Here is a 27,223-nt window from a genome sequence, read left to right on the forward strand (position 1 = left end):
AATACCTTAATAACTTCTCTAATCCTTATAATCATATCTAAGCCTGACTAGAAAAAAAATTATGGTATATGTATTTCCCCCCACATTGTCAATAACAAATAAATCAACTGACTACATAAACTAATATTTAACAGTACATAAAAATCTATGTCAGCATAAAATACATTCATACATGGAAAGATATTATAATAAATATTTCAAATACATCGAATTCAGAAATAAAGTCCCTTTGAATATTCCCTAATACCCAATTAAGAGACTCTCTTTAGTAAATACCAACCTTAGTTCCTTTCATTAAATTATGAATAGGCTGAAGAAGTGCCTCAATCACAGTGTTATTATATAAGCATTCGATTGCACATTCTTTTTGATCACACAGTATCCGAAGAACTTCAGTCACCATACTTGCAGGAGAGTAATTATCTGATAAACAAGTATTTTCGAAATTAAAATTTTAAACATTAAGAACTTAATACATCTTATTTATGAGTTAGCCATTGCTGTTCTAAAAAGATCCAACAACAAAAAATAAATAAACAAATAAAAAGAGCCACAAGGTTAAATAGTTTAAAAAAAAAAAAATCACACAACTCAATGCCCAAAGGATGAGGTATTGTCAAATTATTACTTGAAACCTAAGGGAAGATCAATTAAGTTCAATATATCCTCAAGTTAATTTTTAAAAAGTAAACGACAAAATCAGAATGCTGAGAAACAACAGATCACTCACTGTTTCACATTAAGTCACTGATTAACAGTGAAGATGTGATTTGAAGCAAATTTACAACTTTTGTCCTCCCAGCAAACACTTACTTGTATTTGCTTTTTCTTTTTCTTAGAATATATATTTGGGGCACCTAGGGGGCTTAGTCAATAGGCATCTGACTCTTGATTTCTGCTCAGGTCATGATCTCGGGGTTGTGAGACAGATCTTGCATCAGGCTCCACGCTCAATGGTGAGTCTGCTTGAGATTCTCTTTCACCTTCTGCCCCTCCCCCACAAATGTACTCTTTCTCAAATAAATATGTAAATCTTTAAAAAAATATATGTATTCAAGTGTCCAGCCTAGTAGAAAATCAAAGCAAACCAAAAGGATGGCTAAAAAGGCAGAAAAGGTGAAACCTCCTTTTCTAATACACCACTATTTGTTATCACCATAAAACTGGTGAAATGAATGAGCATTGTAAAGACCTTCTTTTAAATTATATACAGGAAAACACATACAAATACATGTAACACAGGGAATAGTCACTAAAATAAGTAATATTTTTGGTATCACAAACCAATATATTTTCAGGTTATTTGATCCAATCTACACACAAAATAGGACTTTACAAGACAGTAAGGAACCAAAAGTTAGCAGCTCAAGGTTGTAAGCTATAATAGTAAAAGTAACATTAAAATTCATAATTTAGGTTATAATATTCTATAGTCCATGCACACTAAGACTTGACAATACTTGACAAAAAGAAAATGGAGACGAAAAGTTAAGTGATGTTTTTCCAACCAGTTCCAGACCCTGTTTACAATGAGAGATACTACTGCTGAGCATATGGCCACTCATTTGTTCATTCATTCATTCTTTTATCTACTTTTGAGTGCTTACTATGTGACAGACACAGACACTGTGCTAAGCGCTATAAACAGAATTAACTAACACACACCAAAAAATTTAAAAAATAGTCCACTGACATAATTACACATAGGAACATTTTTAACAAAGGAAGCACAGTATGTTATAGGAGCATATCTCAGGAGGACCTAAGCTACAGGTTTATACATAGAAATGCTGTAAAGGCAGAAAGAAGTTTGAGGGCCATTGTTAAGACTAATAAGCTGTTATAAACTGCATAAAAAAGGCATACCGGTTGATAGATGCATATAGCATTAATATATATGGCCCAAACTAATTTTTTTCTTTGATTCACTTGAATGCTTCTCAGAATTTTGCCAGCTTCCTATGGTAACACGCAGGTTTAGAACACTATGAGTCTATAGATTATGGGAGCATTTTGTTATTAAATTGTTTTACTTTGTAAACTTTCACTGATACTCAAAGGAAAAAGTATAAGTTATCTTTTAAATGTTAATATTTTAAACCTCTTTATCCAGTCAACAGTTAAAGACTAAAAGTTATTACACTGAAAATCATGGTTTGTTTTTGTTTTTGCTTTATTCTGTAATAAGAGAAGATCTGAAGTTTTAGATGTGAGCTAAAACAAGCAGACTGATCAAAACATCAGGCAAGTATAAAGCCCAGAAAACGCAAGAAAGAACACAGTAGTACCTATCAATCAAACCTATCTTAACAGCATTTCTTAAGAACATCTTGACCTTAAGAACAACATTAAAATTCTCAGCAAAACTGATTCTACATAAAAAGGTAGTAAATTAGGAACAACTTAAAACATCAATGAACAAAATTAAATTTCATGGATTACTTCCAGGACCAATGTAATTTGTTATGAGTAATACTGCATCTTAGGAAACCTCTTTACCCAACTAGGTCAGTCACCCAAAATGTCTAGACAATGGACTATTAAGTATTTTTAGATGTTTTCTATTACACTATTTAAAATAGAAGCAGAATTACCTAAATGTGCAGCTGATGTCATCTTTGGACAACTTGGTGAGTAATAGATAAGTTGGGTGAACAGAACCAGAAGATCTGTAAGGGACACTAAATCTTTGAAAAGGAAAAAAGAAAAAGATTATTTTCTAGTATATACTTACAACTTAGAAAAATTTAACTGAGCTTCCCAACCTCCTGAGTTTTCAGAGACTGTGGTAAAATTAGGGAGAAGGGAGCTGGAACCCAAGACAGAAGACTCCAGGAAAACAAATTAGACATGGGGAGTTAAAGGGTGGTAGGGACAATAATGCAGTAGGTGCTACATACACGTGCAGCTTCACCACCTATGGTGGACCCATCACTTCATATAAACCTATGACAGGAAGATCTAGGAATCTCATCAGGACCAAGAGTTTTTTAGAAACGATAAAATTCAGCTTCATACGCTGTTCCAGCCAGCTTATCTATATAGAACTATAGAACAAGTATCAAACTTTCCCTAGGAAATATTTTAGGCTCAATACCCAAACTGTTTCTGTTACAAATACTCAATTATGATGCTGTAAAGGAGCCACAGTTTACTTGCAAATGAACAAGTACCACAGTCTTCCAAGAAGACTTTACGCACACCAAATTTTAATTTTATTCCATATGTCACAAAACAGTCTTGTAATTTTTTTCAGTAATGAGCTCACTAGCCATACAAAACAGTACCAGATTTTGCCCATGGGTTGTAATTTACCAATCCCTCCTGCAGAATCTTTTCATCATGATTCCAGTGAAAATACAGGTGAAGCTTAGAGGTAAATGTTGACTTCAGCTAATACAGTAGAACAAAGCTCTCAAAACAGAGTTTTGAGATGATCTGTAACATTTGTCAGGCCAAAAGGTTGATATTAAAAGTCAACATAAACTGTTAAATTACAGATGATAGATATATAAACTTCAGTTCAATACTTGCAATAACATCACAAGTATTTATTAATCTATTTCTGTAAAGTTCAACAATATCTATAAAATGTCAGCTATTTTCTGGAAAGTCCATTCTCTAAGTGCTCATTATGCCTAGAATTACAAGACCACAGGATATAGAAGTACATAAAATGGTTCTCTTTTTTTTTTTTTTAGCTCACAACCAGCATTAATGAGGAGAAAATCTTAAGTAAAACAACTAGGAAACAGTACAAAAGTGTTCAAAATGAAGATACTCCATAACAGGATTGGCAAACTATAGCAACTATGGCCTAATTACCTAAGGCTCATAAGCTAAAAATGTTTTTACACTTTTAAAGGTGTGTAAAATGTGTCAAGGGTCCCCCAAACCATACCCAAATTCAGTGATTCACTAGGAGGATTCAACGTATAGTTGTACTCACAGCTATGATATTCCACAACAAAAGATACAAAGCAAAAGCATATGAGATAAGGTCCAGCTGCAAGCATCCAAGGGTCCTCTCCCAGCGGAGTCACACAAAATACACTTAATTCTTCCAGCAACAAGCTGTGCCAACATATCTAAAATGTTGGCTATCAAGAAGCTTCTTAGAGACTCAGTACTCAACGTTTTTTACTGGAGGCTGATGACATAAGCACCCTCTGCCTAGCACATACCAGGATTCCAGACTCCCAGGAGAAAAGCAAATATTCAGTATAAACTACACTACGTGTACAAAACATTTAGGTAGGCACAGTGAACCACTCTTATAAGTTCTGGGAAGAGAGAGAAACCCAAGTTCCGAGATGCCAGCTAGTGAAACCTTGCAAGCAGGCCTTCCTAAGGATAGCAGTCTTAGACCTGCTGTGGTAACTCTTTTACACACATGAGCACATGTATACACAAAAACACAGGATATGCAACAGAGACAGTATGTGGCCCACAAAACCAAAAATACTATTGACACATTAAAGAAAAAGTTTGCTGGCTGCTAGACCAGCTATTCCTGGTATAGCCTTAAAGTTTTAAGGGAGGCAAAAAAGTAACAATGTGTGCTCAAGTTTGATGGGGAAAACTTTAAAAATAAGAGTTAGGGGCACCTGGGTGACTCAGTCATTGAGCCTCTGCCTTCGGCTCCAGTGTGATTCCAGAGCCCTGGGATCAAGCCCCGCATTGGGCTCCCTACTCAGCAGTAAGCCTGCTTCTCCCTCCCCCACCCCCTCAACTTGTGTTCACTCTCTCACTGTGTCTCTCTGTGTCAAATAAATAAATAAAATCTTTAAAAAAAATAAGAGTTGCCCATGGGTTGTAACATAGTAATATATTAAGTGGTACAGGGCTTTGTAGTTTATAACAGTATTCTGAAACTTCATCTTTGATCATCACAAAACTGTGTGAGCTCAGTATCACCAATATTATTCCATTTTTGTAGATTAAAAAAAAAACAAAAAAAACAAAACAAAACAAAAAAAAAACAAGCAATGGTTAAGTAAGTTGCCCAAAAGTCACAGCCAGTTTATAAGGGAACTAGAATTTAAACAAGGTCTTCTAGTTCTGAATCCAGAGCTTGATCACTCATTATGTCCAGGATTTTGAAAAACAGGGAGAAATAAGAAAAGCATTAAAGGCTGTATGAACAAAAAAAAACTAGAATGTAGGGGGAAAGTACATACTGATAAAAGCAAATGTAATACTTCAAGGCATATAAGCCAACAGTAAAATAAAAGGTTTGTCACTATGTATCCTAAAAGGGACCAGGCAAAATCTTCAAAATTTAGTAATTGATAGCACAACCTTACCAAGGTAAACATATTTGTTTTTCCTAATTGTACTTACCTTTTCTATTCTTCAGCTTTATGGGAAATAGCCGTCTGCCTTGTATATAGATCAATAACCTTCCTAAAAGGCATAGTGAGTGAATGAAATAAATATATTGTAATTCTTGTCCTGAGTAGTAGAAGGTTTTCTGTTTATTCCCTTAAAAGAAAAGCAAACAAATACATTTATTTTAATGCTATTATATTTCAGATAATACCTATCTTCATTCCCTTCTGAACATTAAACAAGGTTGCAGTCTATAATGAAGACTCTGCTGGTGTTAACAAGAAAAAGAAAAAAAGTTAATTAGCTTCCTTAAGATCCTATACTACCTAAATCTCTGGGGAAAAGCATTCACCACAAAATTTAGACTCAATAAAGTGTAAGATGCATACAGTATTCATTCTAAAATGGCATAAGATTGTCAGAATTATCATGTTATCAAGAGAAACTTCAAGTTAAGGGAGGAAGTCAATAGAAAATATTACTGTTTAATTCTACCAATTAGAAGTCAATACTATAAAAAACTGTATTTATAACCATTTATAACCATTGTTAGCAAATGAAATTAGAATCTGTAAAATACATATACCTAATATATATCATTCATCCATACATTCAAGATCTACTGAGTACCTTTTTGATTAAAGACTTTGAACTATTTGCTGGTGTCAAAAACCAGTAAGAAGCATGAAATTGGGCTTCTAATTCAGAGTATGGCAGTCTTGTATGACCAGAACTTGAGGAGGCCAGTGGTAGAGACAAGAGGCTAGAGGGTAACAGGGGCAGATCACAGAGGACTAAGCTGCAGAAGGAAAATGAATTTTATTATAGAGGCGACTGAAAAGATATTAAAGGGTTGAAGCATGAAAGTAATCAAATATGCATGTGAAAAACTAACCCTGAGAATGGCATAAAAGATAGATGGAAGAAGGTAAAGGCCTGAAATGAGAATAAAAAAATCATGAGTGAAAGCATCAGCAACAAGAACAGAAAAGAGCAGACAGATAAATATTTAAGAAAATTAAGTTAACAGGCCTTAGACAGGACTACATGGGGACTGTGAGAAAATAAGAAAATTCTCAAGTTCCTACCTCAGCATCTGGATACATAGTGAATGTTTATTCTATTTAAGTAATTTTAAAGGAGAAAGGAGGAAGAAACCAGTCTAGATATAGAATAAAGTGATTTCAATCCTTGATATTTTAATATTAAAGTGCCATGGAGCACCCAGATAGATATTCTAAGTATGATATGGGTATATGGATCTGGAATTCAGTAAAGTGGGAGACTTAAATATTTCAGAGTCACCATACAGTACTTGAAACCATGAAAGTAAATGGGCTGCCACAAGAGAGAACAGATAGACTAAGATGAGAAGAAAAGGGCAAAACCCTTGTTGAGTACATACTACAAAGAAAAGAGCCTTTCCAGTGTAATGAGGATTCCTCACGAGAATGAGGAAATCCAAGAAAGAATGGTACCATGAAGAAGAGAGAAAGGGTAAACAGAGACAAAGGTGTAAAATTAGGACAAGAAAGAGGGAAGGTGATAATGGGAAAATCATGGAGCACTAAAAATTGCCTCATTTCTACTGCTGAAAAGTGAATAGGAGGTTAAGGAATGGGGCCTGGGTGTATTTAGGATACTTAGAAGAGTTTTTGCTGCAGGGAAGCAAAAAGGTAAAATACATGTGAACTGGCTCAGGTCTTTATTTAAAAGGTACATAATAAGGAGGGTCAGATGATGCAGGGGAAGTACCAACAGAAAGGGAGACACAGTTACAACTGAAGCAATATCCTAGTTCTAAAACAGAAACAAAACCCAAAGAATGCCATATAGGAACAGAAACAAGAACAAAATTATCAATCTGGAAAGGAATACCTCTTCAGTGCAATCCAAAGAAAAGGGACATTGGTAAGGGCATACAAACATGCACTTGTATGCTCAGAAGCAGGAAATTTGGGGAATTCATATCTGCCAAGTTCCCCTTTTTTTAGTACAGTAGGATGCAAAGTCTGCCGCTGAGAGAAAAATGGGCCAGGGCAAAGGAGAGCCCTTAATAAGACTGGTGAAAGCTTCTACTGAAGAAAGAATATCTAAGAATATCTAAGAAAGAGTATCTAAGAGGACACAGTTGCTATAGTTAGAAAACTATGTATGCCCACTAGACGCCAGGGTGGCTCAGTTGATTAAACATCTGCCTTACGCTCAGGTCATGATCTCAGGGTCCTGGGACTGAGCCCCACCTCAGGCTCCCTGCTCAGTGGGGAGTCTGCTTCTCCCTCTCCCTCTCCCTCTGTGCGTTCTCCCTCAAATAAATAAAATCTTAAAAAAAAAAAAAAGTATATATCCCCATTAAGTATATAACAAATGCTCTCTGCTCAATTTCCTGAAGACCAAGGAGAATGGAAGACTGAACTGATCTAAAGACAAGAAACTACAGACAGGAAATTCTGAAATAAAAGAGAAAGAGCAAGGATTCTGAAAGAAATAGCAAAAAGGAAGAAAAAATAAATAAATAAAAAGCATGAAGCATGCCAAGTCTTCACTAGATAGGGGAGAGAGCAAAGCCATGATGTCCTAGTAGAATGGTGGTCAGAAAAAAAAAGAACTATATATAACATTTTAATATCAAGAAATTTTAAAAACCCATAAATTTATAAAGAAGATAGTTTATGTAAACTTATCCTTCTCCTCCTCTTGAATAAATTTTGGCTTCTGTACTTCCCCCTTTACTACATACACAACACTACTTTTTGAAACCCACTTATTATTGGTCTTTGACCATTTTTCTTGCTGAGTTAAAGAATTTACCCAAGGATAAAAAAATAAGACCTTCATATTCTCAGAGAACTTACTATTTGCTTAGAGAAGTGACAAAAGAGAATTCAAAAAGATTAACAAAAGTGTATAGACACTTGTATGTAGCAGAATCTGACTATAACAGAAGATCCACTCTAATTCTTCCTAAGATTTAATAAAGTGATTAAGGCCAGATTATGAAACATCTAGGGTATTTTAGCTCAGAAAGAGGACAGGCAGACAGGAATCACAGGGTGGGGTATCCAGTAATAAAACAATATTTCACAGAAATGTTCCTCCTCCTAAAATGCATAAAAAGGATAATTAAATGACTAATAAATCAGAGGAAAGAATGAGCAGCATATTATTGCAATATAACAGACTAGGACATATACTCTAGTATAAACTGAAGAGCTGCATATGTAAGAATCTATACGATAATGCATTAATTTCAAATGTACAGCTGTTATTAAAGTCATGCTGTGTCTTTTAAAATTTGTGAAAATATTTTACATTAGCAGAAGTGATCTAATTTACCATGCTACTGACCATTAAAAAGTAAGTTACTAAGCTATTAGTCAAATGTATCATCTTTAAAAGTATGTAACGGAGAAAACAATACTTACCACAATGCTTTGAATGACCCAAAATCTCATCAGCTTTCACGGCTTCACACAACTCAAAGTACTGAACACACTGCTGAACTGCTGTAGTTATCTAATAAAATAATAACTTATTAATTCTAGAAATTTATAGCCCCCAAGCTCAAGCAGTTAAAAAAAAAAAGTTAGTTGAGGTTCTAAAAATATGCTGGAAAAAATATTTAACAAAATATTTAAAATAATACCTTTCCAGGCCACTGAAGCTCAGGATCCCAGTTAAATTTTAATTATGGCATCATTCTGGGAAACACCACAAAAACATGTGGACCAACAATATTGCTATAATGTCAGTGTCAATGGATAAAAATCGATTCATACTTCTACTTTATAGTGAAAGATGCAAAAATTCTGTGACCATGACTTTAGGAACTCTCTTGCCAATATCCCCAGTTCACTTGCCTTAGAGTCTTTTCCTCCTATCTAGCCAACAGAATATGAACTAGATCAAGCCTTCTGTTCCCTATGGAGCATTCCTTTATATATTCAGTAGAGTCAAGTACCAAAAGATTTGTGTTTGTGTGAGTGTATAAATTTTAAAGTATACATGGCCCAACTTTTGAAAAGAAACATTGGGAAAAATGAATACAAACTCTATCCCCACTTTTCATAAGTGAAGATCAGATTCTGTGCACGTATAGTGGAAATTTTATGACCATTCCAAGCATTTGTCTTTTGCTTTTTAAGAGTTCCTCACACGAACTTTAATGACAGCAGTATGTTTGGCATAATGAGCTGCTAAATCATTTCTTCTATCATCTCCCCCATACCTTCAGCATTTTCTGCAACTGTGGAATGTCTGCATTGTCCCAGAGAATGGCTACTAGCTCTACGTGGCTACTAAAATCTTGTAATTAGGGAAATTGAGGGAACTGGGCATTTTTTAACTTTCTTTCATTGTAATTTAAAATTAATACATGGTTAGTGGCTACTCTGCAATCTATTACATTTATGTAATAATGCATTTACAAAATTTCAAGTAGGATAGCATTAGGGAAGACAATGTATGTATGTGCTGTCAATTTTTTTAAAGATTTTATTTATTTATTTACTCACTTACTTAACGTATTTGAGAGAGAGCCTGTGCACAAGCATAGAGCGGAGGGGCAGAGGGAGAAGCAGACTCCCTGCTGAGCAGGTAGACCAATGTGGGCCTTGATTCCTAGGACCCTGAGATCATGACCTGAGCCGAAGGCAGAAGCTTAACTGACTGAGCCACCCAGGTGCCCCCTGCATTGTCAACTTAAGAGCTGAGAAAGCTAAGAGCTTTATTTTCATAGCATTGTAAAGTCATGAGCTAGCTGAAAGGCATTTTGGCTATCAGCATATTTAAATTATTATTTTAACAACTTCATTCTTTTTCCTACCTACCCTTAAGGGAATGGCTTCTGAAATGGCTTTATGTAGTGTATTTCCTTTTTCTTGCCCTCTCAAAGTCATTTAAAAAAATACTGACAACTAGAATTTAAATTTCCTCTTGGTTTTGCACATACCCGGTTTTTTTTTTTAACTTCCCTCTTCTGCCCTCCCTCCATCTTAGGAGTTAGCAATTAAGAGTACCTGAGTTGCCATCCCTCCTCTATTGATATGAACTCACTCATATTTTTTAAGTTTAGAAAAGCTTTTTAAGAGAAAATGAGGTTTAAGTTGAAATCTCATGCAAGTTTGACCCATTACATACAGGAAATATTTGATATAAAGTTCTTTATAATAAAGTAACTATTTTCAGATTGATTATGGTATAATTAATTCTTAAAAATCTGTTATTTTAAAAATTAATCTATCAGAAACATTTGCAATACTTCCACCCGGGCCCCTGTGATAGCAACAGTGAAATAGTTGTAGGACAAACCATGGAGAGAGTGAATCATTGATGTTTCTCCTCCTTTCCTCTATTTTGATAAGATCAGTCTACATTCATATGGCAAAAATCTTCATTTAAAATAGGAATGGGAGGGGGAAATGGGATGTAGAAGGAATTTATTTCAATTCATTAAACATTTTTAAACACTACTTTTTTAGGATTTATCTGAGAGACAGAAAAAGAGCATCTGTGCAGGTAGGGGGAAGGGAGAGGGGGAGAGAGAAAGAATCTCCAGCAGACTCCCTGCTGAGCTTGGAGCCTCCCTCTGTTACAGAGCATGACCTGAACCCAAGAGTCAGTCGCTGTACTGACTGAGCCACCCAGGCGCCGCCGAACAGTTACCACTTCCGCTATAAATCCCCACCCTATTCTTCAGCATTCCTCTCTACTCCTTTCTGAAACTCAATGCTCTTGATTCTCAAACACACATACACAAAAATTGTTCTTTCATTTTATGCTACACTCAACCAGAAGTTCACAACTCCAGAAATATTTCCCTTGCCCTTTTAAACTGAAGATTCTAGCTACAGAAATCATACTTATTATTTCAAAGTCATATTGGAAAAATATTTTAATAAATTTCACATTTTATGTTTGTCAATTATTATCAGATCTGATTGTTTTTCAATTACTTTCAATGCCTTTACACACTATTCTACTAATAGCAATAAACATAGAAAATTTTGCTAATATATTTTACTGTATTAGTTTATATTTAGTGTAACTTGAATTAATTTTTGTAAATACAAAAGCATTTATCATTCTGAGTTTTTCATACAACTTTCAGTCAAAAGCATGGGTATATTTTACAGAACTAACTCCCCTACGAATAACTGACCTGAATTAAGTTACTATACTTAAAAATAAGGCTCATCTCAAACTAGCTTATTATATCTCAATTTACTATGTAACTATAGATTTCCTAATTGTTATCCTGACTATAATTTGTCTCTACTTTTATCCTTTTATGTTTCACAGAATGCTAGTTTTAAAAAATCACATAAAAGGGGGATTGCCTCATCAACCAAGATTAATTATCACTCAACTTTGCACATTTAACAATAAGTTATTACATCGTATATCTTTGTGTGATATTATTTCTCAACATAAGGACAGAAACAGACTTACCAGGGATTTATATTTCTTTTCTAGAAGTCTCAGTACTGCAGTTCTGCTATAATATGCATGCTAAAATTAGGAGAGAATGATAAATTTAATTTAATATTCAAGTTATACCAAAGTCTATTTTTCCTGCATCATTTCTAATAACATAAATTACCAACAACAGTTTTAAATTATTGTAATCAGTACAAAACAGGTTTTCTATGTACAGTAGATTATGAGCAGAGCAATCACAAGAATGAAAATGATATGAAAAAACTATGGATCATTTATTGACAGACCAGCAGAAAAAATACTCTATCCCTCAACTGCAACCAGTTTCTGTGCTAAGTTATTTTAAAACCATTATCAACACCCATATCTGAAGGAAAGATAGAAAAGTTGGGGTGGGGAAGATCACAACCCTCCAAATAAAAAGGATACTCTACTATCTACATATGCAGAACTTTGCTCAGCATGAAATGCTCTGAAAGTACAGTATCTTAATCATTTTCTGCCAATCATATATTTTTAAGTGATTCAAAGTACCAAAAAATAGTTTTCTCCTTAAGGCTAAACATAATAGAATTAAAACATGCTTTTTATGCATTGCATAAAGGGGAGACTATACATAAGTATTACTGAATATATTAGATATCATGTGTTTTCAATGCAACTTCTTCATTTTACCTAATAAAAACCTATTAAACAGTATTATAGTTGATAAAAACTATCAGAATTCTGGGATATAGAGTTTAACTTAATGGGGAGTGGTTAATTGAGATTTAATAGAAACCCTGTGTGTTTTAACCCTAGTGGCTTAAAATGTTTTTAAAAATGATTAATCATTTTTTCAGCTTTAAAAGAGAAATGTTAACCAACAATCCAACTTTTGACCATGTTCTGAAAAGAAATCCTCATAGGGCATACCATAGACCAGTCACTATACTATATCCCTCAAGCCAAGTTCAGCTGCCACCTGACTTGGTACATGAAGTTTTACCGAACAATCATATCCATTCATTTATATATTATCTATGGATGCTTTGGGCTTACAACAGAATTGAGTGGGTGCAGAGACAGTAGACCCCACAAAACCAAAAATTTACGTATGGCCCTTTAGAAAGTCAGCCAGCCTCTCACTTATATGAGTATAGGATGATGTGATGAATTTTCATTAATACTAGAACACACTAAGGAGCTAATTTTTTTTAAAGAATTTTCTGTTGGTTATGTGATCTGCTGCATACTCTTGAGAATCAAATACTAACAATAAAAAAGGTTAAGTAAAAAAATTATAAACAGAATAGGATTTGTTTCTCTTTTAAAGATTTTATTTATTTATTTGTCAGAGAGAGCACGCACACAAGCAGGGGGAGTGGCAGGCAGAGGGAGAAGTAGGCTCCCCACTGAGCAAGGAGCCCAAAATGGGGCTTAATCCCAAAACCGTGAGCTGAAGGCAGACGCTTAAATAACTGAGCCACCCAGGTGTTCCAACAGAATAGGATTTATTAAAGATCTAAACCAATAAATTTTTAAGTGCATATAACTACATAACCACAATAGTTGTATCTGTGTTGTAGAAATTTAATTTGTACTTTTACTTATTTCACATGTTTTCTACAAATATATGATTTGATACTTAGAAATTAAAAACAAAATGTCAGATGTAAGAAACAAAGGGTTCAAGTTAATTAAATTGAGCAGACACTTACCAACCATAAACATAAACGGCCCAGGTAAGGGCTAAACCCTGAACAAAACTAGGTTTTGGTTAATTAGGCATTACTATACAGTTTAGATAACAAAAGGCAAAATAAAAATAAAAATAAGCCATCAACCAGGTAATGACCAAACTGTACCAAGCAGTAAATAAACATGTTGCCACTCTGCATGGCAAGTCACGCCCCCTCCTTTCCACCCCACAGCAACAAATACATAATGCCTAGCAGACCAGTTTTTGAGGGACAGACATAGAATAATAAGCCAACACTGCAGCTACTATGACACAGACCACTCTTACTCTACAGCGGATGAGGGAGGTAACAGCATAAGTATCTCTTTTACTTTTAAATTAGTTTGAGTTCCAGAACAGTAATGAGCTCCCCTGGAAATCATTGGCATTCAGGCATTAAACATTTTCCAAACTATATGTTCAGGAGGAAGCAAATGAAAGGGTATTTTCAGACATACATCCTAAGTCAGAGAAAAATGAACACTGAATTCATGTTCTACCATATCTGCTTTAAGAATCTGAGGCTTTTAAACTAAAAAAGACTAGATTTTGGATAGATCATTCAGCCTACTAGACTCAAATTATCATTTAAAATTCTATTCTGGCTCTGTCATTTACTAGGTGAACAATCTTGAGTAAGTTACTTCTCCATGCCTCAGCTGCCACATCAGTAAAATGGGGTAATAATACCATTTATCTCATAGATTTTTGTAAGATTTAAATGAGTTACTTTTGTAAAAGTGATTAGAACTCTCAGCACACTGTAAAAACTGGAATGTTAGCTATTCTTTGAAACAATACAGCAATGCACTGAAAAGTATAAAAACGTTCCATTTTTTTCTTACCATCCACTTTTTGAACCACACAGCCTCGGTATCAACCAATGCAAAAAAGTAAATTGGATCCAAAATCTTTTGTGTTACAAGATGGCTCTGATCATGTTTAACTGATAATAAGGACAAAGTATTTTCCACAATTTCTTCCATATACCTTGAAGTTTGGGAATGAGACAGTTTTAGAAAAAAACAAATGCTATGACACATATACACATAGTACCAGAGATAGATTTTATATTTATGGAATAACAAAGTGAAAATTTTTAGAAACAACTTTTTTTTTTGTTTCAGCAAATGGTAGACGTGGGATTCACACCCAATTTCCTCCTGCTTTTTATAAAACATATGTTCTTTCTACTTCAACATTGGCTCTCCAAACATAACTTTCCTCTTTAGATATACAGTTGCTCTTACAACCTTATTAAAAAATTTTAGAACTGAATGGAAAAAGTTTAAAAAACATTTAAGGAACTTGTCCAAAGTAGCAAAGACCAATAGTAAAAGAACTGGAGGTTACAACAACCTCATTTTGCTTTCTTGTGATAAATAAATGGTATAAAATGATATTTGCACAGAGCCATTCATGTAGGAAAGCACAAAACATGAAAAGCTAAGTAAACTTATGAATCCCTTCCCAAAAACGTAAGTCAATTAAGACTGTCTCTATTCTTTCTCCTTGTAATGTACACAGGACAGTAACACCCCTATATTTTATATTGGCATAAATTGGAGGACTTACTTTTCTGGGTGACGAATCCAGAAAGATGGAGCCTCTTTCTGATATTCATTTAGAAGACGAACCTGAAAAGCAGTGCATAACATTTCTCAAAAATTAGAATTCTTAAATATAGAACTACTTAAATTTTTTAAAAAGCACGTAGCAAGTGAATACCTTTTTAAGTAAGCAGATCACATTAGGATTACTTGTATCTATACCAGTTGAAAGAGTAGGAATATGATTTTCTCTAGAAAGAAAGTATAACTTCAAATATTTAGCTGAAAAGAAAAATTTAAAACTATGATTATCATTCATTTATAGTGTTATCTGAAAAGTTGTTTCCTATCCATTTTCTTAAGCACAAAAAAATTTAATAAACATACCTAGGCTTGTATAAATCTCCTTGGTCATATGTAATGGTGAAAGAGTAAATGTCTGTGCATAGAATTTTAAAATCCGGTCCTGTAGAAGTGAAAAGATTTGCATCAGAGATTCTTACACAAATAGAATAGAGATGAAAAAACCATTTTTCACATAGTGAAAAACTTAGAAAATAAACAAAATAACTATTGAGAAACTTGAGTAGAAATGTACTTATAAATAAGAGCACAATTATGTTGGCCAGTAAAAAGTAAAATTGACCAAAACTACATGGGGGGAGAGAGAGTCAGGTTTAAGAGCTAGAGTAAGGTATAATGAGAAGGTATCAAGGGAAAAGTAGGTGTACTAAATGGTTAAAAAAGCAAACAAAAAAAAAATACTCCACTGCTTTCCAAATTCAACATTTGTTGTTTTTTTAAATTGTTTACATGGGTAGTTTCAGTAATTTGACACTTAAGACTCTAATATTTTGCCTATTCCCAAGAAAAGTATTATTTAACACACTTTCCAAATTTACATTATTAAAACCCAAAGTAGAAAAAAAAAAAAAGCCTAAAGTAGAAACTATCACAACATAAATGAATTAAATGTTCATAGAGGTAGCTAGAAAAGTACTTGGCACTAGTCCGTACTTAGAAATGATAGCTATAGCTATCATTTTAATTTTACCAACTTTAATACTGTGATGAAATTAATCCTAATTGTGAAATTCAATATCCTGTTAAAGAAATATGTAAGATCTCCTCAAGTGCTCTACTCTGGGATAGGGGGTGGGGGGAAACTTTGCCTATATCAAATGTTAGCAAAATTAGAAAAAAATGGTTACACAAATGATCAAAAATTTCTAGTAACCCGAAGGAATTCCTACTGAATAGAGGATATTAAATATTTTAGAAAGCTTCTTTTTATAGTTACAGCAATTGATAAGTATCTGTCACACTCTTCAAACATGACAGGCTTCATTCAGTTACAAGCAAGAGTCCTCCAAAAGAGGAAATGAAAAAACAGAATCAACTCAAGAATTTGGATCAAGCATAAATTCAAAATCAAAAGAATGCCATGCCTTGTTTTTCTACTCCAATATGATGGGTTCTTGTTACCATTTCCCCTCCATAACAACTTTTTCCAATTTTATTCAACACTGGTAACACTTTTGCTGAATAATCTATAATGGCTAAACAAAGCCACTTATATTGACCCATTAGGATATTCACTGTTTATAAAGTTGTTACATAATTTTTTAAATAATAAAAGGAAACCTATCTGACCACTATTCTTTGTTAAGAAAAAAAATACAGAGAAATTTACAACTGTATTTCCTTGAAATGTAAAAAGTGACCCTGAAATATCTTCTTCCTTTCAAGTTCTTGGATCATTGAGTTTTTACAAAAGTCTGCATCATCACCTGGTGACAGTAAAGTTGACCTGTGTCCAGGTATTAGGTAATTGAACACATTTTCCCCCCTTACAAAAACAACAAACCACTTGTTTCCAAACCACTTCTGTTTACCAGTATAATTTTATCTTCATTGATGGAAAAACATGATTTTCAACAGATAAATGTATTGAGATTCTTTTTTCTTTAATAATTGCTTACTGTCTGAATCCTCTACTAGAATGTAAGTTCGGTAAAGACTTCTGTCTTGCTCAGTGTGTTTTCAGCATCTAAACTAGAATGCTGCACGTTGTTGGTAATCAACACATATTTGCTGAAGAGCTAACAAAATTTAACTCTTGTGCTAACATCTTAAATTCTGTAGAAAACACCATAACAATTTTAAAGCCAACTTTTTCTTTCCTGACACATCAGTTAAGAAAAAGACCCTCTAAACCTAAATTTGCATTTAAATGTGAATATGGGATATGGTAGGATTTTTTTTTTTAATTTACATCACTGATATAACCAATACAACAACTATACTTTTTAATATAGTTTTACTCACATAATAGTATTCCTGAGAAGGTACAGGAGAATCATTTTTTATATTCAATAATTTCTCTACTGACTTCATAATCTTTAGAATTTTCTATATTTATGATTCCTCTCAATTATCGTCTAAACTTTGCTTTAGTTTTCTCCCTTTTTTAAAGCAATTAAGCAATCTCTAAATAAACATTTAAATGCATAAGGAAAATGCTTATGATTCAGTTAGAATAAATTCTAATCATTTTAAGTTCAAAGTTTCATATGTCATGAATTCTTTCAAAAATGCTTTAAGTAGTCTCTTAAAGTACATTTCTTAATTCAAAACAAAACACATAAAACAATGCGCAAGGTAACAGTCTACTATTATTTGGCAGTGAAGTGCGATATTGATCATACTGGGAATCTAATCATGAAATAGTAAGTTAATGTCTTTAAAAAAAATCTTTACAACTCAAAAGCTGGAATTGAAATTCCATGAATAGTAGAGCCACTATTAAAGAAAGTAATTCCAGTTGCTTATAGAATGATGGGAAAACAATTTTTTTTTTTTTTAATATTTCTATCAGCATCTCCTTACACTAAACACAGGATCAGGATCTGAAAGACACACTGTCAGTTTTTCACAAAGAGTCGTCCAATTTTCACAGTTCAAAACATCAGATGGTGGAGCTGAACATAATGTTTGCAAGGCTTCATATCTCACCTATAATTTAAAAGATTTTTATTAATACCCAGCTACTAGGATACCACCAATACTTCAAATATTAAACATTGAAAAGCAGTCTAGATGATTGTCTTAAAGAGCCAAATGATGAAAATCAGAGGTCTTTTTATAAAACAATTTTTGAGAACTCGTTTCTTTTAAACTAAGTGTTACACAGAAAAAAATAGGTTGTCACTTTACATAAAGCAAAAATTATAAACTAACTTTTGGAGATTCTAGGTCATATATCTAAGTGAAAGAGGAAGAAGGACAGTGGCCAAATCTGAATCACCAAGGCAAGGTTTGCCTACTTAACTAGGCACCCCTAGGTGGTCCTATAGTTTGAGGGCCTTAATTTCAAAATTAGCATAATATGCCCCTGGTGAAGCATTCCCATTCCAGAATATAGGAACAATTTTCACAAAATAATTAATTTGGACTAGTTTTCGATGCTATACCATGTTTTCTGACCTTCTAGCCACTGAGGTAGGAAAAGTCAACAGTGTAATATAAAACTGAATGTCTATATCTTCAGGGAAAACTTACTTCTTAATCATTCTTTGCAAAATCAAATCAGAATTCACCTAAAATAATATGACCCAAAGGAAAGCAGTAAAAAATAGCTCTACTCCAGTCATGAATGGAGCAAGACTTCTCCCCCACCACTCTCCAACCAGTGAGTAATAACACACTGATTCCAGGGGTGCCTGGGTGACTCAGTGGGTTAAGCCTCTGCCTTCGGCTCAGGTCATGGTCTCAGGTTCCTGGGATCGAGCCCCGCATCGGGCTCTCTGCTCAGCAGGGAGCCTGCTTCCCTTCATCTCTTTCTCTCTCTCTGCCTGCCTCTCTGCCTACTTGTGATCTCTGTCTGGCAAATAAATAAATAAAATCTTTAAAAATAAATAAATAAATAACACACTGATTCCAACCTGTTTCTCAAAATATGGTTGTTTCCCCAGCTAAAATAACTGAAACCTAGTGGTTTAAAAGGGGCAAGAAGTTGGGGTGCAGGAGAAGCTAAGACCCTATAAAACCAGACCCTCTAAATCAGGGCATCAAGTTTTAGGTGAAAAAGAATACACATGCACTTAAAAGTGTCTATATATTCATATGAAAGAAAAACTCCTAAACACAACTGTATTTGTGATAGGACTGGGGGACTTTGGAGGGATTTTAGAAACATTAAGTATTTTCTCCCTTTCAGTTAATTTTTAGGACAAAATCCCATTAAGAATTTACTACTTGCAGAAGTACTATAAAAGTTTCCAAATAAGTATAGATTTCCAAGTAATCCACTTAAACTGAAGACAATAAGACTCTTATCACATAGGGCGCCTAGATGGCTCAGTGGGTTCAGCATCTGCCTTTGGCTCAGTTCATGATCCCAAGGTTCTGGAATTGAGCCCTACATCAGGCTCCCTGCTTGGCAGGGAGTCCACTTCTCCCTCTACCCCTCCCTGCAGCTTGTGTTCTCACTCTCTCTTATGCTCTTTTTCATGCTCTCCCTCTCTCTCAAATAAATAAATAAAATGTTCAAAAAAGAGAGAGATTGTTATCATATAAAATCAAGTTCCATTTCTTTTTTTTTAAATTATTATTTATTTATTTGACAGAGATCACAAGTAGGCAGAGAGAGAGAGAGAGAGAGGAGGAGGAAACAGGCTCCCCACTGAGCAGAGAGCCCGATGCGGGGCTCGATCCCAGGACCCTGGGATCATGACCTGAGGTGAGGGCAGAGGCTTTAACCCAGTGAGCCACCCAGGCGCCCCTCAAGTTCCATTTCTAATACCTTTTGAAACATTTACTAAGAACCTAGAAAATAGGGGCGCCTGGGTGGCTCAGTGGGTTAAAGCCTCTGCCTTTGGCTCAGGTCATGATCTCAGGGTCCTGGGATCAAGCCCCTAATCGGGCTCTCTGCTCAGCAGGGAGCCTCTGCCAGCCTCTCTGTCTACTTGTGATCTCTGTCAAATAAATAAATAAAATCTTAAAAAAAAAAAGAATCTAGAAAATAAATCAGAATGTGAAATGCTAAAAATTATTGTGATTAAAAAAAAATCAGTGGGAGTAAATCATTAACTATTCATTTAGTTTAATATGAAAAGTTGTGGCTTGCCTGGGTGCCCAGTTAAGCATCTGCCTTCGGCTCTGGTCATGATCCCCAAGTTGGGCTCCCTGCTCAGTGGAAATCCTGCTTCTGCCTCTCCCTCTGCCCCTCCCCCCGGCTCGTGCTTGCACACGCTCTATCTCAAATAAATAAATCTTTAAAAAATAAAATAAAATGAAAACTTGAAAAACATTTCAAAAACTGAATCCAACTGGCAAGATATGCAAATCCTATTTTCTATTTCAGACTGACTTAATGAAACTAGACTTTATAAACAGTAATTTATGAAATCTTAAAATATAAACAGGTACAATTCAATAGAACTGCTTCTTTAAAATCCTTTTTCTAATAAATGAAAGTGTCGAAGTTGCTCACATTTTCCAGAAGTAGAAAGAACATTAAATGAAGATCATTTTTCTTTAAGGAAATCACTAAAATATCATATACAAAGCAACAATGAAAGAACAGCTTGGAAGATAACTGCTTATTACTTTATCACTTCAAAACTGAAACTAGACATAAAAATTTCTTCCTACAAACCATGACAATTCTCTGGCAGCCTCCCCTACTCTGTGACCTTTCATTTCAAGACTGGAAAGTCTAGCAGGGACATTAGTCTAGGAGCACCATGATAATAAAGGCCTATTTGCAAGAGAAACAGTTTATCTGCTTACTAATCACAATCTAATATATTATAAATATATATAAATATCTGACTGAACTTGACAGCTATCCTTTAAACTTACCTCTTTAGGTTGCCCTGGATCCAACTGGTCTAAAATCAATTGCAATTTTCCTTGACAAAATTTGTAACTCTGTAACAATTGACAGAACATTCATTTAGTAGACTTTTTATAAATACTGCTATAAGTTATTTTAAATATAATTCCAAGCACAAAATGCATTCTGAGCAAGAAAAGAGAGTGATCTATTCTCATCTGGCAGAAAACTGAGAATTTGTTTTCTAAGGTATTTAAATGGGAACTGAAGTCTCAGGAGAGCAGTGTACCTCATGTACATGAAAATTATTATTTGTTGAGCAACTGTAAAATGCAGTACATTTTAAGACTCAAAAGATATAAGGCCAAGATATTTTGTACACAGAAATAGGAGATGAATGTAACAGAAAGATAAAACAAGAAGGCATTAATGGTATCCTAGGCACAACTATGATACTGCTTGAACATTTTTGTCCCTTTATCTTTTCTGTATTTTCCTTAGCCCTCCATGCCTCCTCTTTGGTGAAAAATTCCCAATATAAAAGCCTCTATCTAGAGAAAAGTTTAATAGTAGACCGTAAGTTATTTTGGAAAAGGAAAGGGTCTTTTTCTTGCTGAAGGCAGTTTAAATATGACTAATACCCAAAATAACCATCTAAAAATTAAACTGCCATTAAAATAATAGTTGTCATGTATTACTTTTTATGCAACAAGCCCTATATGATCCCAATTCACAATGACTGAAATATGAGAAATATGAAAACTAAGGTTAAATAACTTCTCTAAGTCACCCAGCTATCATAACTCAGATTCCCATCCATATTTTTACTATCTATACTCTTCCCTCAGCTGTTCTCATCCGGTTCTTTAGGTGCATCATGATGACTCAAACTTCCATCAGTCACTTCATCTCTGAAGTTATATATAATTATCCTTTCAACATTTCCATTTGGATGTCTAATAGGCATCTCAAACTTAACATGCCCAAGACAGAACACTTGATTTTATTCCAAACCTGTTCCTCCCTCAAAATTCTCCATCCTCCTAAATGACACTACCACCCATCCAGATTTTTTACTGAGATTAAAAATAAGTGCCAATTCTGGCTCTTCACTTTCTCTTACCTTCTATACCTAATATTATTAAGTCCCATTAAGACAGTCCTCAAGTTCCACACATCTTCACTCCAACTACCCCATACTTCCTTGCTAAAACCTTAAACCAAGGCACCATCAACTCTAGCCTAGAGTCCTTCAATTCATACTAACTGGTCTCCTTGCTTCTACTCTTAAATCCTATCCTACTCCACCCTACCCCCCATCTATTGTCCAGCAACAGTCAGATAGAGCTTCTCAAACTTACAAATCCAATCTCTTCATCTCCATTACTTCAATCCCACAAAGAGACTTCCCACATTACTCAGAATTAGATTTACTTACATGATATATCTGGGTGCCTGCTTCTCTAACACATTCTCCTACAATTCTTGCCTCTGCCATCCAGACTTCGGCCACACTGGACTTTTTTCCCCATCCCTGGATGATACTATGCTCATACTGGCCTAAGAACCTTTGCCATCGCCATTCCTCCTGCCTGGCAATGCTCTTCCTCCAGAGTTTTGCATAGCTGCCCTACTATTGCTTAGAATTTGGTCTTTTTCACTATAGTATCCCAATACCTGAATTAGTGCTTCATACGGAGTACTCACTCAATATACATTAGTTTAATACATAAACGATTACAAACTGAGTCTTTCCACAATGTTACATTGTCCCTAGCAACACAGGGTACATATAACCACTCTATAAAGAAACCAAAACAGCCTGATATTCTATTTCTTAAAGAACCTTACGTTTTACTGAGTTTTACTCCTCTCTAAAAGTATATAGTTGAACTGCTAAAGACTCTGTACATGTTACTTTTCACAATTAAAAGTACTATATATTAAATAGACCTTTAATTTTGAATTTTTATATTACAGTTAAAATACAAAAATTTATGAATGATAATAATAAATATAAATAATATGAATGTAGCAGTCTTACCAAAGGGGAAAAAAAAACCATAATATAGAATATCTTAAATAGTATATATAAGCATATGTACTTATGTGCATTTGTGATACATACATAATGCATATATTTACATATTGAAGTATATATACACATGCATATGTATATTGAAATACACGTAAAATATATATTTATATACTTAGTCATTCTGTACTATTGCTAGACAACTTTTTCTCCCCCTTTAGCCGGCCCTTTGCCCCTCTTGTAAACTCGATTTCTTCTGATCCTTACACTTCCATCATGATTTTTACAAGATCATTATCTAGGTCTGAAATGTCTTGCTATCCAACTTACTAAAAAATAAGTATGATGTCAAGGACATGAATTTTAATCGGATAGATGAAGTTTCAAAACCCGGCTCAATCTTCAACTAGTTACATGACCCTGAAGTCTCGAACCCCATCCTCAGTTTTCACATCAGGAAAACTGTGAAGTTTTTTGCTTCATTGTTATAAAATTTTCAACTTTGAAGTAAATTTCCTGTTTCTCAGGAAATTCTCTATGAGAAAATATAAACTAACTGACTCTACCTACCATCTACCTATTCAAGATCAAGCAATCTAAAGATATAATTCATTGATTTCCATAGATTCCCATTCTAATCCAGCCTCTCCCCCAATATAGAGGCATGTTCTATAACAGTCCTGATAAATGGGGAGCCAGACATTGTTCAAACATTCTCAACTATAGTCAGTTCATACTGGTGAAGCAACCAATATTATATCATAGAAGCAGTCAAAAAATGTAATACATAAATCTTAACAAAATTCATTTACTTAAACATTCCCCTTGACAAAAGCTTTGTTTTCTAATCTTATGTGCAATACTTTCAGCAAGCAACCTTTACTCTCTGAAAACGGTTTTGCCTTTCATTTCACAAAAGTGATCAAGGCTAATCAACATGATGATCCTTCAACTTTACCTCCTCTTCCCCCCAGTATTATTCTGTGGTGAACTCCTAACGAGATTCAAATAGCTTTTCTTAGTACTCAGCATTGACGTTCTCTCTAGCCTTCATTACAGCTAGTTAACCTTGAAATTAACTGGCTTCCACCTTGAAATTCACTGCCCCTTAAGTTCCTACCCAGTAAACTGTGGTTTGGTACCTTCTTTTCTGACCCATCCTTTAGTCTCTCTTGGCCCTCTGAAAATGTGTTTCCTAAGGTCTCACCTATTTAGGTAGACCCAAACTTTCTACGAAGTGAATCCTGCATTTTCAACCACTTGCTATACCACTGGACTACCTTACTGGTATTTGACATTTAAAATCTTGGGGGGAAAAAAAAAAAAGAACTCACTATATTCTTCTCCACATGTAACCTTCCTCCCTAATCCCAGGCATGGTTTATGACACCATGGTCTTCCCACCACCTCAGCCTGAAACCACAGCTAGACTTTTGACTCTTTTCCCCACTCTGTACTACTCCCCCCACAAACACTTCAATAATGACTTTGACTCTCTTCCCTTTCTGCACTACACTCCCCAAAACACTGCAATAATCAAGTTTAATGATCATGCCTCTGTAATAATTCTCACATCAGTCCCTATTTATTTCTACAAAGCCTCCTAAGTTCAGGCCTTCTTCTTACCTCAACTATCATGATAGCCTTCTAACTTCTTTCCCTATATCTTCTTTCTCACCTGCTCATGCCTTTCTGCACACAATTATCGGGTAAATCTCACCAACACGCTTTTCTGTTCAGCAATCTAAAATGATTTCCCTTTGCTTACAAAACAATCCAATTTACCTTTTGAATGCATTCATTTATCCCTTATATATTTATTAGACATCTACTATGTTTCAGACACCAATTACATAACATACCAGGCACTAGAATTTTATAGCTAAGAAAAATAATTAAGATCTAAACCTTGCTCCATAATTTGGCCCTCGTCTACCCTTCCAGTTTACTCCCCACAAACTCTTTGTTCTAACTCTTCACATAAACAAACTACTCAGGTTCCCCAATAGGCCACATTCTTTGTTGATTTAGAGCTTTTGTCCATTCCCTGTTTAAAATACTTTCCTCCATAGTTCTTTGATAGTCTTAGTTACAAAGACTCTTTAGATTTTCCAGGATGCACTATTTCTACCTTACGACTCTGTTATTTATGTAAATAATCTCCTCATAATCCCAGGTAAGCTCCTTGAAGAAATAACATATACCTGATTCATCTTTTCAGTTTGGCAGTGCCTATCACAAAATACTGCACATAGTATATGTTGGGGAACAGACGACCATAGAGTTGAAATCCTCCAATTCTACCATATCTGCCTTTTCTCCCAGATTAAAATACATATTAGAAAAGCATAGTCTGGGGATATCCAAATCTTGGTTTCAGTTCAAGTCATGCTCTTAGTGTTGGGAGATGGAGCCCCACGTTGAGTTCTGTGTTCTGCATGGAGTCTGCTTAAAATTCTCTCTCCCTCTTCCTCTGCCCCTCCCACTCATGACTGTGCAAGTACACTCTCTCTAAAATAAATAGATAAATCTTTAAAAAAAAAAAAGCACAGCCTCTAATAGTTATCTGATTGGAGCAGCTTCATTAATCTATCTACTTCCCTTTAATTAGTTATCATTTAATTATTAATTTTTTATCTCCTTAAATATAGTATATACTATTCTTTAAAAATGGTATTTAAGCAATGAAAATTTTTTGTTACAGTAGACATCAGAATGAACCTACTACCTGCCTTAAAGGTTACCTATTTTTAAGGTATGTGTGTTACTGTGTATTAGTGGACTGACATAAAATCCCATAGCAACCCACTAATAAGTTCTTTAACTAGAGCAAGTAGACAGCATGTCCCATGTAATACAGATTTGTTAAGATTTTTCAACAGTTTTAGGTATTTCTTAAACTGAAAATTCCTGAGGGAAGTAGTATCTGCCAACCTGATTTGTAAAGCAATGCAAGATAGATCTGTTGGTGATATCGATATAGGTAGATACTTCCAATAGTGAGTTTTTTAAAACATATTTACATATGTTAAAGCATATGCTAAGCAAATAATTTCTGAGTACATTCTAAGGAAAAAGAGCAAGAACCAGAATTGAATGATAATCTAAAATGTATCTGGTCCTCTATGGATTATATAGATCCTATTTAAAGATATTTTTATGCTAAAATAAGATTGGGACATATTTCTGTCAAATGCAGTTTACTAAGGATTGCAAACAAAACATCCTATAATTTTTTGGTAACAGATATCACACTCAATTACTTTATCACAACATATACGAAAGAATATTTACATTATTCAATGACTACACTTAAACAAAATCAAACTACCCTCAGATTTAATTTACCTTAGGAATCTCCAAATGTTTGGTTTGTAAACTGTATAAACCATTCAAATACAACCAAAGACAGACAACTATTATTGTTGTTTAAAAAACATAGCTATGGAAAATAAGAAATATATAAATATTGAACCTAATGATACTTCAGGCTTTAACATCTAAATGCACAGTTCTTTCCTATTCTTAAAAAGAGAGAGAGAGAGAGAAAAGAAACAGCACCCACTGATGAGGAACAGGACAAAAGCAAACACGTAGTGCTTACTATGTGCCAGGTAGTGTTCAAAATGCTTTACATACATTAAGTCATTAAGTCCACAAAACAACCCTATTAAAGTAGGTTCTATTATTATCTCCACTATGACAGATAAGAAAACTGAGGCACTGAGAGTAAAAAATCCAAGGTCCACAACTCATCAATGGCAGAACCAGACTTTATTTCAGACTGGTTTGTTTCTAAGATTTAGAATGAATTAGCTTCCTGTAGAGTAGCTTTTTCAAATTTTAGTGCATCTACAACCTTTTAAATTATGCACCCACCTTTCATAATGCCTTAAATATAGAACAAAGTTACTAATCCAAAACAAAAACAATCTTTTAAAAATATTTTCAAAAGATGAATTGTTTCTTAATTTCCTATGTTTTAATTATATTTCAACAAAAACAGCTTTCACTTTAAAAGTGCTACCATTGAGAGGTAATAACAAAAACCTATTAATATTTTAAAGTATAAAGAAACTTTAGGTTTCATTAAGAAGAAATTTAGCACTGTTAAAGAAATTAGTTTTTCTGGTGTTAAATTATCTCAAAAGAGAACTATTAAGCAAGCAAGCAAAAAAGCTCACACCTGCACCTACCCAATTCTTCTCCCCAGCAATCCACCTGCCTCCAGTCTCACACAAGAAAGCTGAATTATCAATGATACGATCTTCATTTTCTCTAGTCTCAGCTACCTTCTCCTCTCATTACTA

The 27,223-nt window shown here is 34.3% G+C and overlaps 1 protein-coding gene across 4 annotated transcripts in view; it reads right to left on the bottom strand.

Moving 5' to 3' along the window:
* TBC1D32 (TBC1 domain family member 32) overlaps nt 1–27,223 on the bottom strand; it is a 231,951-nt gene that overhangs the window by 186,536 nt on the left and 18,192 nt on the right. For all 4 annotated transcript variants that reach the window (XM_032862420.1, XM_032862421.1, XM_032862423.1 and 1 more), the window contains 11 exons: nt 20,905–20,973; nt 17,929–18,054; nt 15,427–15,505; nt 15,218–15,321; nt 15,065–15,126; nt 14,335–14,479; nt 11,782–11,841; nt 8,757–8,847; nt 5,344–5,484; nt 2,595–2,687; nt 281–423 (listed from right to left, as the gene is read on the bottom strand). In XM_032862420.1, the coding sequence (XP_032718311.1) occupies nt 281–423; nt 2,595–2,687; nt 5,344–5,484; nt 8,757–8,847; nt 11,782–11,841; nt 14,335–14,479; nt 15,065–15,126; nt 15,218–15,321; nt 15,427–15,505; nt 17,929–18,054; nt 20,905–20,973 (1,113 nt within the window). The remainder of the gene's footprint in view (nt 1–280; nt 424–2,594; nt 2,688–5,343; nt 5,485–8,756; nt 8,848–11,781; nt 11,842–14,334; nt 14,480–15,064; nt 15,127–15,217; nt 15,322–15,426; nt 15,506–17,928; nt 18,055–20,904; nt 20,974–27,223) is intronic.

Source organism: Lontra canadensis, unplaced genomic scaffold (assembly GCF_010015895.1).
Source record: "Lontra canadensis isolate GAN:19392208 unplaced genomic scaffold, GSC_riverotter_1.0 scaffold23, whole genome shotgun sequence".
Classification (NCBI taxonomy): domain Eukaryota; kingdom Metazoa; phylum Chordata; class Mammalia; order Carnivora; family Mustelidae; genus Lontra; species Lontra canadensis.